The sequence below is a fragment of the Eublepharis macularius genome, chromosome 11 (assembly GCF_028583425.1).
Source record: "Eublepharis macularius isolate TG4126 chromosome 11, MPM_Emac_v1.0, whole genome shotgun sequence".
In the NCBI taxonomy this organism is placed as follows: domain Eukaryota; kingdom Metazoa; phylum Chordata; class Lepidosauria; order Squamata; family Eublepharidae; genus Eublepharis; species Eublepharis macularius.
This window is the reverse complement of record NC_072800.1, coordinates 95,247,777-95,263,776: the sequence shown is the minus strand read 5'-3', so window position 1 is coordinate 95,263,776 and position 16,000 is coordinate 95,247,777. Positions and strand designations below refer to the sequence as shown.

Sequence of the window (16,000 nt, the reverse complement as noted above, 5' to 3'; positions counted from 1 at the left end):
AGCCTATCTGCCACCACAGCAGTGCCGAAACTTCCACTGAGACGGCTTCCCATCTGCTGTGAGCTGCCCTGGACCGCTCTGGAGGGCCTCAGTGTCGGGGACTGGAGCTCACAGCAATTTTTGACTCGACAGATGACATGGAGGGGAGGGGAGATCTGGATCAGGACCGCAACGGAAAGGCAGGGGGGCTCTCCTCCCTGGGCCCTTTTCCCCGTTTGAAATGGCCCTGGGGAACTACGCTCAGACCCACTGGGGCAAACAGACTGGCTGTGAGTGTGTGTAGCCCGGAGTCATATCTGGTACCTCCGACACGCACAGCAAGCACGCCGCCCCTGCGGACCTTTCCCAAAGGATGACCTCTGGGCCCAAAGCAGTCTTCGAATCCCCACCCCCCACTCACTAAGAGTGTCCAAGGCTTAATACGAAGAGCAATAATAGAGCATCCTTGAGCATAGGCAGAGTGCAATTCTGCCACCAGTACGCATGGGCACGCCACACTCTGCCCAGCTGCTACCACGGCCCTGCCTATTTCTGCTGCACTGCAGCCAAGGCCCCGAGTATCGATCAGGCCAGGCCAGGGAGCCCGCGCTGCTGACGCATCAGTGCCCAGCTGCAGCCTGACCCCCCCCCCTTCCCTAAGCACGGCATAGCCCAAGGGATGCCAAAACATCATCACATGGGGTCTCTGAGCACAAGCAGAGTGCCTCTGCCACGCCACTCAGAAACAGCAGCTCGCCAACAGTGCTCGGGGGGGGGGGCGGGGTTTGCAGGCAGGCCGAAACCACCCCCGCATTGCGCAGCATGTGCAGCTTTGCTGGCCTAAGGGGAAGGGGGGCCGACCCTCAGTTGTGCGTGTGATGTGCCGTCGAGTCACTTCTGACGGCCCTATGCAGGGCCAACCTCCCAAACCCTCCAGCAGCCGCAGCCGCAGCTTTGCTCCAGGATTCTGCCCAACAGGAAATGTTCCCAGAACAGTGCAGGGAGGGGGCACGTCTGCCCTTCTTGCCCAGACAGGACCCTGGGGTCTGTCTCTCTTGCATACACCCCTCCACTCCCCTCCTTTTCTCCAGTACACACACACTGCAGGGTGGAAGAGTTTGCCTTTTGGCCAGCAAATTCAAGCGGATCTTGTCCTTCCTCCCTCACCCCACCTTCCCCACAAGCAATGGCCGTGCAAGAGCAGCAGCTCCACAAAAGCCCCAGATGGTGGCACAAAGCCAGGGCTGGGGGGGGGGCACCCCCCCAGAATCCGTTTCCAGGGTCAGGCCTCAGCCCATATGTCCATGGTGCAGCAACAACAGTGCCTCTGAGCAAAGGAGATACCCCTCTGCGCAGCCGGCCTGCCCGCAGATCGGACCTCAACCTCCAGAGTATTTGGCTGCCAGGCAAACGTGAGCCCTGGGGCCCCTCTTGTCCATCCTGAAGGAGGCATCAGAGGCTGCGTCTCCCCGTCATCAGGCCCAGGAACAGAAAACCTGGGAGCAGGGCTGGATCTCTGCCCTTTCCTCTGCCTCTCTGAGCCACGCAGTCTTTCTGCCCAGTGCCTCTTCCGCTCTGAACTGGATCCTGCTCCCCATAAACCGATTTCGGTGCTGCTCCCGACAAACCCCCAGTCCACCCTCACCTGGACAACCCTCCCAGGGGTGCCCGTACCTTCTCCTCCTTGCTGTGCCGTGTCCTGGCCCTAGTCCTGGCCCGGGCGTCGTTCTCCAGGCACAAGCAGGTGCCCCCCAGGGAGACACCAGGCATGGGCAGTGCTCTTGGCTGGGAGGTGGCAGCTGCCGGGGGCCCTGAGAAGTCCCGGAGCAGCTGCAGGAGGGAGGCCAGCATCCTCGCGCAGGCTCCACACACACAGCACACTCACCCACAGTGGCAGGCCCAGGGGGCATCCAGCGGACATGGGGCAAAGGCCCCCCTGTGGCTCAGAGCTCTGCCCATGCTGCTCTCCTGAGGCAGGGCACCCCCTGCTGGATTGGGGCAGGGAGAGCGCCCCGGCAGCCCAACGCTGACGCCAGAAAGAGGCAGCCAGCAAAGGAGAGGGGTGGGTGGGGAGGCGAGCGAGCGAGCGAGCCAGGCAGGCGAGTTATTGGGGCGGAAATTTTACCCAGCCTGCCCTGCTCTCAGAGCAGCCACAAAAGGATCCTGCAGGGTCAGCCTCCCTCACGTTAACCCCTTCGCCTGTCGTCACCCGGCCCAGAGCATCCCAGGCACTCGCAGGGGCTGGGAGGGGCCCCCCAGGCACCGGGCATGTTAGCAGGCACCCCCTCCTTCGCAGCCTTCCCAAGGCAGGCGACACAGCCCGGCTCACTGCCAAAAGAGGAGGCCTGTTCCGACAGCTGTTTTGGTCATCCTGGCTGGCCTGTGTGAAAGGGTGCCAAAGCCAGAAAGACATCCGGGCAGAGCTCAGGAGACTCAGAGGCCATCTAGTCTAGTTGCTGCAGATCAGTCGATGCAATTTAGGCCACCATCGGAAGATGCAAAAAAGGCACCCTTCTCCATGCGGCTCCAGCGAAGGGACCAAGGGATTCCCATCTCACCCACGCACACACCCTGGGGACACCAGGCTCTCTGGTCAGCCTGGCCAGGGTGGGACTTCCTGTGCCACCACCAAAGAGGGGGGGGGGGCAAAAGCAGGCCCTTGACGCGGGGCCACTGATCTGCCTGCCACCTGGCACCCTTGCTGGCCCTGCCCGGGCCCCACAAGCCCACACACTCCAGGGAGTTGGCCAGGAGGCTTGCGAGGCCATGGATGTCAAGCTCTGCCTCTGCCCCCGATTCATGGCACAGCCTTGGGCGATTTCCTCTCTCTCAGCCTCGGGTCCAGCAACAAAACAGGAGCCATAATGACCCACTTCAGGGCTGCAGCAAAGAGAAATAAGACAGAATGTTTAAAAGCTTTGCCCAAAGCTCTTCCCAAACAGCAAACAGCAGCCTGGTCAGCAACGCTGTAACTCCTGGAGCCTCCGCTATTTCCTCCCGAGACTGAGTGGATGGCACTGCCTGGCCTTGAGGGGTGGGGGGCGGGTCCGAGACCTCAAGGAATCATCCACCCTGCTGCCCCCTTTGCCCGGCTGGGTGGACTGGGCGGGGGGGGGGGCTCACGCCAGACTGGGATTCCTCTTTAAGAGGTGGCCATGCCTTCCCCAGCCTCTCATTCCATTTTTAGCTGGGGGGAGGAAAAGTTTAGAGCAAGGGAGGGGCCCAGGCTGGTTACCTAGGAGATGAGCCCCCAGCCGGGTCTGGCGCTAAAATTAACCTCCCTTCACTGGGTACCAAATTGGGACAGGTTTGCCTCCAGCTGCAAAGCCACGCCCGCCGGCAGGGGCCAGCAAATGGGGCTGTGAGATGGGCGCTGTGGGGAGGGGTCGCTCCTCTCCTGAAGGGACGCACAAGGCGGCCGCTTGGGAGGGAGGGAGGGAGGGGCGGGACAGAGTTGCCAACCTCCAGGCAGGGCCTGGAGATCTCCTGGAATCATTCCATTCCGCCAGGCTCTTAAGTTTTAGGCAGGCAAATTTTAGTACTTGGCAACAGTAAGGATTTCTTCCTTTATTATCTGTTGCCTGAGTATGAGCACGCCATGCATTTGGAGACCCTCCATTAATAAACTTCTCTTTCATGAAGCTGAAACCTAGAATTCACGTCATGTGTGTAGGGACGTCCCAGAAACAAATTCTGCCACCTGCCCTCTGAGAAAGGGTTAGGGTGGGCCACGGCTTTCAGTCTCACAAATAACTTGAACCCCATTCTGCCCGCCTGCTTTCCAAAGGGGCTGCGGTCAGCGCTCAGAACTAGGTGTGCTTGTGGTTTCGGGCACCTCCCCTGAGCCCCTTTCAGTTTGTCTACACCTTTTCAAACTGCAGCACCCGGAACTGACCTCAGGGGCTCCAGTAAGGAACAGAACAGACTCTTCCTTCTTGTGTCTGGGGTACCAGGACCTTTTCCACACAGCAGCCTGGCTTTGCTGTGACCTTTCCCAAAATATGACAGGAAAGGGGGGCTGCTCCCAGATGGTAGCTTTCCCTGCATTTCCCTGCCTTCTGTCCCCATAGCCACCATTTCCTTCCCCGCCACAGGGGCTGTTTAAAACGAGATCCTTAATAGCTGTATTGCCATCCCATTATATCATTAAAACGACCTACTGCAACAGGGTAAGAGCCCCGTGGCACAGAGTGGTAAGCGGCAGTACTGCAGCCCAAGCTCTGCTCACAACCTGAGTTCGATCCTGGTGGAAGCCGGGTTCAGGTAGCCGGCTCAAGGTTGACTCAGCCTTCCATCCTTCCGAGGTCGGTAAAATGAGTACCCAGTTTCCTGGGGGTGAAGTGTAGATGACTGGGGAAGGTAATGGCAAACCACCCAGTAAAAAGTCTGCCAAGAAAATGTCGTGATGCAACATCCCTCCATGGGTCAGTAATGACTTGGTGCTTGCACAGGGGACTACCTTTACCTTTACCTACTGCAACAGGGTACTAGTTCCCAGCTTTCATTAAAACAAAAAGACCCTCGCTCTTTTGGTTGTGACATTATAAAGTGCAGCCAGCACCCTTCCACTTATAACTGCACAATGAAAAGGTTTTATTTTTAAAAACAAACGCTGGGAACTAGTACGTTGTTGTAACCCTGTATTTTAACACTAGTGATCTAGCTATTACCAATTTTTAAGCAATCAGCAAAAGCTCTCTGTTGTGTAGGTGGGGTGGCAGACACAGGGACTGAGATAACAAAATTTGATAAATGAATAAAAAGAGTAAACATGGTCTGGTCAAGTATTCAGGCTGATCAAGGGAACAAAGAAAAAGTGAAAACATGCAGTTTGCTTTCCCTTCATGATACTTATCCTAAATGATGTTTAAATAAGACAAGGCGGCACTACTTGAAGTTGCAGTAATTTACATTTAATTACCACCTTTGTTCTGTGGGTTGGGACTTCTCCCCATGATCCAGGGTTGCTAACTCCAGGCTGGGAATTCCCTGGAGATTTGGAGGTAGTGCCCAGGTTGGGGAGGGTTTGAGGTGCGGAAGGGTCTTAAGCAGAGTGTAATGCCGTAGCGCCTACCCTGCAAAGCAGCCGTTTTCTCCAGGAAAAACGATCTCTGTAGTCTGGAGATCAGTTCCAGTTCCGGAAGATCTCCAGGCCCCACCTAGAGGCTGGCAACCCAACCGTTACCCTTATGCCAAGCCTTGGCCCAGCTCAGCTGGCTCCTCCCCAGTCAGAAGCCGTAAGGTAGGGAGGGGCCCCTCCTCTGTGTCCAGAGAATGTATCATTTCCCTTCGGGAGAGCCCACCGGCCCCCACCCCGTCACCGACGCCCTTCTTGCCTCAAGAGGAAGGGATGACTGCCTATCCATTTTTTTATTTCTTTACATTACTTGTGGCCCTCCCTTCTCACTGATACTCAAGGCGGAGTACATAGCGTGAGTCAGGACAGTCAATTTCAGAGACTTTCCCATAAACAATGTAACTGGGCATATAAATGCAAATCTGCAAAGTTTTAAAACTAGCAGGAATCTAATACAGAGTTGAAGAAATTCTAAACAGAGCACAAGCAGTTCTAAGACTGAAATATTAAACAACACGTAAACTATCATACTTACAGCAACAGACAGTACATAGTAGTAAAGTCTATAGGCCCTACCCCTTTACTGATGAATCTCTTCGACACCACTTCAGTACCGTGCGGCTCCCCCACCACCCATCTGAGTAAAAAGCCCTCTTGAATCATTCCATTTTGCATCATTTGCAGAAAGCCAGGGGAGGGGGATCCTTCCTGACCTCTCCAGGTATGCTGTTCCGTAAGGCGGGGGCCACCACAGGGAAGGCATGTGAACAGGCAGCCGTTGCTTTTGCCCACCTGCAGGGTGGTATCAGCAGAAGGCCTAGTTCGGATGAGTGAAACTGCCGTGGTGAAGCAGAGGGAGAGCGGTGGTACTGCAGATACGAGGGGCCGAGGCCATGAAGGGCTTCGTATAGGATGGCCAAAATCTTGAACTGCAGTAGCATAGTGGTCAAGTGGTTGGGCTGCGCATCAGCATTCTGCTGGTTCGACATCCCACTACTGCCATGAGCTGTGCAGGGTCAGCCCCTCCTCTCGGCCTAGCTCCCCAGCTGCATTGTGGGGCTAATAACAACACTGACTTTGTTCACTGCTGTGGGTGGGCACTAATCAGCCCGGAAGGGTGATATAGAAGCCCGCTGTTGTTATTATTGAATTGAGCCTGGTAAGGGAGAAGTAGCCAGTGGAGTGATTGCAGAATGGAAGCAATATTCCTGCTCCTCCAAGTCCCGATAACAACTGAGCTGCAGCGCTCTGCACCAGCAGGACTTTCTGCATTAACTTAGAGGGGAGACCTACCACAGCCGAGATATTCCAGCAGTGTGTGAGATGGTCGGCTGTGGCCTTCCTCTGGCCAGAGCCAGGAGCATGGGTGAGCCCTCACGGACTCTGTGCCTGGAGCTTGCTGGCTCAACCCCGCCCTCTCCTTCCTGCCAGCTACCGATTTCCAACTCCTGCACACACAGAGTGCCGCCACAGCGAGCGAAACACTGGGGTGAACCCCTGGAGGGAGGCCGTTTCTCCATCCTTCATACGCTGAAAACACGCCCTGCTCTGTCAAGTGCCAAGCGAGGCCAAGGCACGAGGCCTGGTAGTTCAGGCCAAGGGGCAGCAGGGGGCACCAGAGGCAGCTCCTGAGCCCCAGAAGCCAAGAGAAGACCCTGCCCTGGTACTGCGCAACCACCTGCGCCCAGATGTGGCCCGGCAGGGCTCCCGCTCTCCCCCGCCCCCATTCCCCTTCCCCTTCGGGAGGGCTTTGCCAACTCCAGACTCTTAAGACAGAGGAAAATTGAACTGAACCAATTCAGTAGTTTTAAAAAACATCCACTCCATTGCCTGGTACTGAATGCAAAAGTGTAGACCAAAAGAGAACCAGAGCTGGCCTTCACGGTCACGGAAGGTGCCCGGGGGCTCCTGCCTTAAGGGCTCAGCAAGGGGCATCCAGGCCAAGGCAGCCATTCCTCTCCAGGCTGTTCAGTCCAACACCTGCCCCTCGCCCCCCCTCCCGGAAAGCTCCTTAATGAACCTCTGCCCGTTTCACAGGAGGAAAAGTGCTGCCCTGGCTTCTTGCCAGCACACTGCATCCCTCCAACCAGCCCCTCCGGGCCTAGTGATGGGGGGTGGTCAGAGGTGCTCTCACCTCTGGGTCCAGCGGGGCCACTCTGCTCACGAAAGATGGATCCAAGAGGTGCTGAGGACTGGCACGAGAGAGGCAGAGACTGGCAGTCAAAGGGGGCACCGGCGGGCTGTATGGACCGGGGCCAAGGATGCAGGCACCCACACCAGCCACTCCCACCAGGGCAGGATGGTGAAGATGCTGGCAAACCAAGCCCAGCTGGGCAGGGCTTCGGAAGCAGCTGCAAAGCAACTTCCCCGTAGGGCAACGTGGCCGCCCGCCCCCCTTACTGATGGAACTGCAGGGTGGCCACTGCCTTGGAGGACGCAGGGGGGATCCCGTGCACGTGGGCAGGGGGCGACCCCTTAATTCCCAGGCTCCACACAGCGCCGGCCACACTGCTGGTGCAACAACATCACTTTGAAGCAGCAGTCAGCGGAACTGCGCCCCCTCCTGGTCACCGGCTTGGAAGACCTTGATGCCACACGAAGGGCGTCTCTCTCCACGAGGAGGGGCATGAAGTCTTAGTGGGGGGGGGGGGGCTCACCTGAAGCTGCTTTCTGAGTCAGACAAACGGTCTCTATTGGTTTCTCAGACTGACAGCGGCTGCCCAAGACCCCAGGCAAAGGCCTTTCACGTCGCCTGCTACCTGATCCGATTAACTGGAGGACTTGCCCGGGACTTCCTCCCTCCCAGACCCGTCCAGCATTTCCTCCCCTCCCATCAACATGTCCAAGTGAATTCTGGGATCTCCTGATCCTGATCCGCACTGAACTGGGATCACCAAGGCTTAGAATGAGCTCTCGTGCTGCGGTACAGCCCTGCCACACAAAACGATAACAGAAGGGGAGCATCTGAGCATGTGCAAAACGCACTGGCTGTCCCGCCCACATCCCAGGGGTCCAGATCCAGTGCAGAGGTCCAGGGAGGCATGAGCCCCAGAGCCCCCTCCCTGTCCCACTCTGCCCCACCACCCTCCGCGGCCCCCTTGCCCCAGCTCAGTCCCCACAGCCCCCCTACCTCCTGGGCTACCAAGCTGGAGATGCGGACCGCGTGGCGCACCCGAGCGCTCTGGCCCTCCCGCTGACCGCTGCTGTCCTTCCTGCCCTGAGACATACCGGGCACCGTCTGGAGGGAAGACCCTCGCTCGAGGCATCAGGCCCGGCAGCAGGGGGCTCTTGGGGGCAGCTGCCCAAGTCCCCCGCCCGGCTGCCGGGCATAGAGATGAGGCGGCGGCAGCAGCGGCGACATCTGTCCGGCCACACTCCACTCTCAGCCCAACAGATGGAGCAGCGGGCAGGGTCTGCCCCCCTTCCTATGCCCACCCACAGGGAGGCCTTGCCGGCTGCCGCCCACTCAGGGACTGCCTCCACCCCCCTCCGCTCAGCTCTGAGGAAGGCCTCCCTCTGCGCCTACCAGCCAGGCACACTGGGGGGGAACTCAGTCCTGAATCCCAGCAGGGGAACAGCAGGGGGCGAGCAGACCCCGTGGCCTCCCCCAGAGCTCCACACCATCCACCCTGAGCACCGAAGCAAAGGGGCCAGCGCTGCATGCAAGAAAGGAAGGGGCAAAGGCACAGGCGCAGCCTCCCCCCTGCACTGCACCCCTCCCCATCCGTTCAGAGAGGCTGCCTGCTGCCCCCCAGGCTGCCCGAGGGTCCACCCCTCTCCCTCCACTGCCATGTGCCCCAGTCCTTAGCTGGGCTGCCCCGCTGCGGTGGTGCGGTCACCTTGGGCCTGCGCATGGCAGGGGAGGTGCTGTGTGCGTTTGTTTGGAGACTCAATGCGGATGACTCAAGAGACAGCCCTCCCCAGCCAGCCGTGAGTTATGGGCCCATAAACCCTCCTGCGTTGTCCCAGTAACATCACACCCCTCCCCCTGCTGTCAGCTCACGCACACCCAGGGGTGGAGAATGCCCAGGCAGAGCACGGCGTGCCTGCTCGACTGGCACAGGGCACACCGGAGAGCCCCTGCCCGTGCAAACGTGTGAGAGTTCTGCACCCTTTTCTTGTCCCCTCCTCTACCAGGCCAGCATCCGTCACACTTCCACGACGGCCTCATCACAACCTGGTGTGCGGCAGAGGCCGCTGGATCCTCTCTCTGCGTCCCCCACATCTGAGTGATGCTCCCTCTCCAGGCACATCCGCGTCTGCATGCTCCCTTTGCTGTCGAGGAGACCCTTTCCCATGGCCGAAGCACAGCCACGAGGCAGCACACGACAAACAGCCACCAGCAAGAAGCATCACTCCACAGGAACAGGGAGCCTGCAGCTGCAGCACGGGGAGGGGAGGGGAGGGAACGGGGGGGGGCTCCCCGAGGACTAAAAGGCGGCAGCTTTGTCCCTCCCGGGATGGGCCTGAGCAGCAGCGAGGGGCTCCCAGCAGAGGCAGCCTGAGACTCGGGCAAGGCAAGGGGGGGGAGGTCTGAACCCGGATCCCCCCCTTGCCAAGTGGTCAGGCGTCCGCTGGTCCCTGCGCTTGGCCAGCTAGCGGGTGCCCCAGACACTCCCTGCTGTGCTGCAGCTCTCCAGTCCAGGAGGCAGAGCCGTGGGTGGGAGGGATTCTTTGAGAGCAGCCCCTGGCCCCAGCTCAGGCCAGGGCAAAGCACCCCTTTCCCAGGGGGAGGGCAAAGGAGAGTCACACTGCCCGGCGGGGAAGGCAGAGAAGAGGAGGTGGGCTTCTCAGTCCCTTCCTCCCCCCCACCCCCCAGGGCTTGAAACCTCTTTTCTGTGCCAGAGCTCAGGCCTGGGCTCTCTGAAGGGCCAGTGCCTTTGGGCATGTGCGGAGTGCCTCTTCCCCATCACCTGGCAGTCGGGGGACTGCAGGCCCAGACCATTCAGGGTCACGAAGGAACTCGCTGCTGCTCTGCTGTTGGCAGATGCCAGTTATTGAACCCAAGGCCGCCCATCATCTCCCCAGTCCTGCCCCACCCAATGCCCCGCCTGGAGCTACACAGCTGGGGCCCTGCGTGCCTGGATGGGCTCAGGCCTTGAGGGTGGTGGGGTGCCAAGCAGAGGGGGGAGCCCGGGGCTCTTCCAAAGACTCCTGGGCTCCTCTCCTCGGCCCTCCTGCCTGGAGACTGCCCATACCCCTCACTGTCTCCCCCCAACCCATACTAGCCAGGTGGGATGTGGCACCTTTGCCTGGCAATCTGCCCCCCCGCCCCGCCCCAGACACACCTCTACAACCCTCCACCAATCTAAAGCATTGTTCAGGGGGCTGCTCCTGCCTGCCTGCCTCCCCACACAGCCTGGCCCCTTGCCAGAAATTCAGCCCAGAGAGAGCTGTGGCCCCAGCAACACGCCAGTTTGTCTTCTCTTCAGCTCCTCCCCACAACAGCCCTGGCACTGAAGAGGAGCAGCGCTGGGGGTTCTGGCACCCCACCCACCGCATCACTCTACAGATCAACTAGAGGGTCTAATCCGTGGGGCAGGAGGGGACAAGTCCGCCAACAAATTCTCACCACAAGGTCCCTGGAAATGACACCCTCATTCCTCTGCTGAACGCTGAAAATGGTTTTCTTTTCTTGTTTCCTCTTTGCTTCCGCCTTCCGCCTTCCCCCCAAGGAGCTCAGGGCAGTGTAGATCACTCTCCCCTCCTCCCTTTCCAAAACAGTCGAGCTGGAAGACAGCATCAGGGCAGGGTCGGAATCTGGGCCCCAGCCCCCAGCTGGGGGGCACTGAAAGCAGAGGCTTCTGCAGGGGCTCCTTCCACAGCAGGAGAGGCTGGCCCCTGCGGCCTTCGCGTGTCTCCTCCCCACGTGCTCAAAGCCCACCCTGGGCTGGGTTTTGCCACTCCAAAGCAGAGCGTGCCGGGGTCTCAGCTCCCGGGGGGGGGGGGACTTCCCTGCAGGAGACACACGTGCGAGCCCGGAGGCTGGAGGCAAGTGGGGCCTTCCAGAAGGGGCTCCAAGCAAAGGACGCGGAGGCTCCCAAGGGTGCAGGATGCTTCCACAGGGGCGTTTTGATCCACCTGGCCTCCCAGACTGGAGCACCACTTCGGGGAGTCTTGCCACAAGAGTGCCGTGCAACTATCCGCCCTCAGAGTTTTCCTTGATTTGCTCCACCTTCCCCAAAGCCTGCTTTGGACCAGTCATTCCAGAAAGATCATAGTCAGAGGGGGGTTTAGCCACCCTCTGTGTGTGGGAAGGGGCCACACTGGAGTGATTTTCTCTTGGGACCCCCTCCGTGCCACTGCTTGGCTTTGGGCTGGCTCTGTGTTTTATCCACAGTCACTATATTGCTACAGTGGGATGACCCGACAGCTACAGAGCTACTGCAACTGACGTTCTCAAAAAACAGCAAAAAGCTCTCGAGCAGAGCCTGGGCAGAGAGGATTTCCAGAAAAGCCAGAAAAATGGCCCCCACGTGGAGGTTCCATTGCAACGAATGCGGAGTTGTCACCACACAGGCACAGCCACCGATGCACCACAATGGGGTGATGCGAAGAGGGACCAGAAACATCTCTGCCGCCCCAGAAGCAGAAAGTTGTACTTCTTGCCATCCGAGAGATGCAGGGACAAGCGGCAACTAGGTGGGGCTCCCCAAACACCCCCCCCGCCCCCATCCAGAGCCATCAAGAGAAAGAAGATGCCCTGCTGTCCTCATGCACAAGCTGCGCCGCGGCTTTAGATGTCTGGGTTGGCTGATCAAGGCAAGCCGTGCTCTGCAAGGCAAGACAGCTTCGTTCCCCCAGGCCCCAAGTCGCCCCGGGAGAAAATCCCTTCCAAGCCCTCAAAACAGCTGTTACAAGAGGGCGAGCTGAAGAAGGCTCTACGATTGTTTGCGAATGATCTCGTAACACGAACAGGAAAAAAAGGATGTAAAGGGTCCCATCATGCCTCGGGTCCCCCCGCCCCCCGCCTTCAAAAGAGAGGAAGAGATGGAAAGGAAATACGGCAACGTATGGAAGCGGCCCTGGAAAGAAAGCCCTCTACACGTGCGTGCAGCTCCCCGCCCAGCCTATCGGCCAAGTCCCCCCTCCGCCCCGCCCCGCCCGCCAAGCCAGAGGGCCCACCTTTGCTGGCTCACCTGCGTGACCTTCTCAGTGACGTGGTGTGTGCGGTCCTTGAGCTTGCTGGGTGCGATGATCTCCTTCTCGCTGGACTGCGAGGTGAGGAAGGCCTCCGCCTTGAAGTCCACAAAGTTCAGGGTAATCTGGGGGATCTTGCTGATGGCCCGGTAACGCATGAGGTCCGAGTCAGAGGTGGAGTTCAGCAGGTGGCTCCGGGCATTGTTCACGGCACCTGCCGAGAAGCCAGAAAAGACAAGGTGGAGGGGATGCCAGCTGGCCTGGCTGGAGCCTGGAGGGGGCCCAACGGCCACTCCTGATGGAGTCAGAGTCAGGTCCAGCGGCAGCTGACCAACCAGCGAGATTTCCAGCGTGTGAGCTTCCGAGACTCAAAGCTCCCTTCGTTAGGCTCTTGAACGCTCCTCCCCTGGAGGCCTCGTTGGTCTTCAAGGTGCCGCTGGACCTGAATCTTGCTCTTCTGCTCCAGATCATCACAGCTACCCGCCAGAAACGATCCGGATGGAATTGGTTTGTCTCAGTCAGACTGTTAAGAGCAGGGGGGAGATCACAGAGCCAGCCCTTTCTCTAGCGAAACCAGTTGAGAGGATCATCGGCAACAAGAGCCCGTGCCCTTCTCGGACCCAGCATGTGACATCAAACCTGAGGTTAGGCTACAGTAACATGCTATGCACAGGGTGACCCTTGAAGACAATTCGAAAATGTCAGCTGCTGCACCATGCGGTAACCTGCTTGCTAGCTGGCACTGGCTGCTGGGTGAAGATTACACTGTCTATGCGAACTCCGCACAGTTTGTCTGTTTCCGAGTGCAATTCCACGTTGCTGCTGCTTACCCCGAATGCTTACCTGTTGTTTTCAGGACCGTTGCAACACACCTGCAGTCCGGTCCTGGAGAAAGGTGGGTCAAAAATGCTCCCAACAAACAGGAGAAACTGCTGCTGCTGCTGCTGCTGCTATAGGAAGGGTGGGTGGGGCACAAAGAGGCCGCACGGCCTCTCCCAGCCTACCCCTAAGGCATGCATGTTGAAGGAACAACACAGCCTGGCTCCCCCCTGACCCAGGAGCCAAACAGCCCACTCAACAAGGGCACTTGGGGCTCCAGAACGCAGTGAACCAGCACAACGGGAAGGGCCACTCCGGCCTAGTCCTCTTCCTGCGGGACTAGCTTTCCAGGTACTCTCAGAGACCGTCTGGCTGAACGGGGCACCTTCCTGGTGACGCAGGAAGAGTGGGCGGCCTCGGCACTGCCCTCAAGAGCTCCTGGTTCCCTGGCAGGAGAAGATGACCTGGGCTCCCCAGCGGCACTGGGCTCGGGGCTGGAGTCGTTCTGCCCAGGGGCCAGCAACGGCTTTACCAGCTGCAGGTCCCTAGGAGACCCCTGGTGACTAACGAGGCCTTTTCCGGAGGGCTCTGGCCCCTTCTGCGAGGCCGCCAGAGGGAGGGAAGGGCCAGCGGGCAGCAGGACAGGCGAGTGCCGAGGGGGGGGGCATCCTCCGCGGAGGGCCAAATCCCCCGTCATCAGGGGCTGCCTGGCTTGGCTCCCGGGGATGCTGGGCTGCCCCTTCCCCAGGCGTAAGCAGAGAGCTGGGGCCACGGCACGCCCTCGGAGCTCCGCTCAGGGATGCTGGGCTGCCCCTTGGTGGATGGCCCCACTTATTCCTGGGGCAACTTCCACAGACACGGAGAAGGGTGTAGTCCAGAAGGCAATTTCTTGCCCTACCCAAGAGCTGCTGCCCTTGCAGCAGTCGCGGCCGTGCCACGGAGCCGTCTCTGCAGCTCTGGCTGCTTCAGTGGAGATTTGAAAATGGTGCCTCCCCAAGAAGGTTGGGGAGCCCTTCCCCACGGCCACTCCAACGGACAGTGGGTGCTGCAGGCTTCCCGCATGAATCTCTCCCAGTCTGGGAAAGAGGGCAGGAGTGCCCTCTCCTGGCAACCTCCCACCTCCTGGCCCCTTGGGACCCCCCAGGGCAAGGGTCTAGGCCTTGCTGACCCCAGCTGCTCCCCAAAGACGAGGAAACTCCTGGCCGGCTGCCACATCCTCTCCTGCCCGCCACAGTCCCGGTGTGAATGAGGCCCCTGTGGGCCTGGGAACGGAGTCCAGAGGATGGCTCTCTCAGCACGCGGCTGACTGCCACAGCCCAGGGAGGCACAACCTGCAGCGGCCTTGCGTCGGGTTTTTCTGGGGTTTGCGGTGTGCCAAGGCAGGCTTCTCCTTGCGGGGCAGCAGAAGACACTCCGAACACGGCACCTGCCTTGACCTTCCAAGAGCCCCGAGGGCCAAGCGGCCTTTCTACGGCCCTTTGCAAGTAAGACCCCGCCCCCTTCCACGCGCCTCCTCTGTGCCCATCCAGCAGGGCTTGTTGATGGGGTCGGCTGCTGCAGAGAGCAGGGGGGGCCGCCCGCTCCCCTGATGGCTCAAACTGCGGGGCGGGGGGGTGAAGCGACTGCTCACGGGAGTTTCATGTTCAGAGGCTGAGCGGCTCTGAGCACCACTTGCGGGGGGGGGGCTGTGACCTCCATGCCCTGCTTGTGTCAAGGGGGGGGGCGCTGTGGAAAAAAGGCAGGCAGGACTAGAGGGGTCCCTGGCAGGGTCCTTAAGGAGCATCTGAGGAGCCTGTGTCAGGACAAGGGGGGGGGAAGCCAGGGTGCAGGGGGGGGCGCTGTCGCTCGGCAAAAGGAAGCGTTTGGCTTCAGTCCCCATCGGCTGACATCTCCAGGCCAAAGAGCTTTCCTATCCCAGAAGCACTGCTGCCCACCTGTCCCAGAAGGCCGTCAGTTGGAGTGAGGAGGGCTTCATACGTCCACCTCCCGCCTCATCTTGGGACTGAAGGGTGCCGTGGGCAGTGCCAGGGAGAGACGAAGGTCCCACCCAAGAAGGGGTTTGGTGGGCTCCCTTTCAGCTTTCAAGCAGTGCTCGCCCTTGGGACTCCCTTGCCCAACCTCTCCTGCAGCACCCCTCGGCCCGGCCCCGCAAAGGCCTAGAGGGGCAAGGCGGGCAGCCCCCTACCTGTGCTGGCGTGGCGGTTGTGGGGCCGCCCCTTGTCGCCCTCATTCTTCATGGCCTCGATGTCGTCCACCGAGGAGGCTCGGCGCACGCTGTAGAAGCTCTCGCGGGAGCGGCTGTGGGTCAGGCTGCAGTTGGAGAAGGAGGCCTCGAGGCTGAGGCGGGCTTTGTCAGGCCGCGGTGAGGAGTGGGTGACGGGGGGCTCCGAATCCCCCCCACCTCCCTCACACTCCATCAAGGCCCGCCGGTCCTCGGGTTCTCCATAGACCAGGCAGTTGTTGTCCAGAGAGGAGGGGGCCTCAGCCAGCGCCACGGACTCGCTACTCTGCTTGGAGAAGTCCACCACCACGGCTTCGTCTGGGTCACCCTGTGGAAGCGACTGCTTGCTCCCTGCCAAGGCCAGCAAAGCTGGTAGCTTCAGCCGGAAGGACTTGCCGCGACCTGAGAAGGGTTCGGGGTAGGGGGGAGAGAAAGAGGAGCCTGGCTAGAAGCACACCCGTCCCCCGAACGGAGCTGTCCCCCGAATCCCTCCAGGCAAAAGGGGGGGGGGCTTGATCCACAGAAAGGGGCTTCTGGGATATCCTGCTATGACTGGCTCAGCACAACTCCGCTAGTGTGGGGGAATGTGGGGCTAGGGCCCTGCACACCGGAAGGATGTCTGGCACGTGGAGAGGGCAGAGTGACGCTGACCCTGCTGGACTTTGCCCATGTGAATGCAGCGTCAAAGGAGGGGGCACAGAGCACAAATCTTCCTCACAGAGGAGCCCGCGGTCTTCTCATTTTTAGGCTAGCCTACCTCAAAA

General features: G+C 59.8%; 1 protein-coding gene across 1 annotated transcript in view; it reads right to left on the bottom strand.

Moving 5' to 3' along the window:
• KCNH2 (potassium voltage-gated channel subfamily H member 2) overlaps window positions 1-16,000 on the bottom strand; it is a 73,855-nt gene that overhangs the window by 31,812 nt on the left and 26,043 nt on the right. The window contains exons 4-5 of the mRNA XM_054991636.1: window positions 15,201-15,638; window positions 12,196-12,410 (exon numbers count right to left, since the gene is read on the bottom strand). Of these exons, the coding sequence (XP_054847611.1) occupies window positions 12,196-12,410; window positions 15,201-15,638 (653 nt within the window). The remainder of the gene's footprint in view (window positions 1-12,195; window positions 12,411-15,200; window positions 15,639-16,000) is intronic.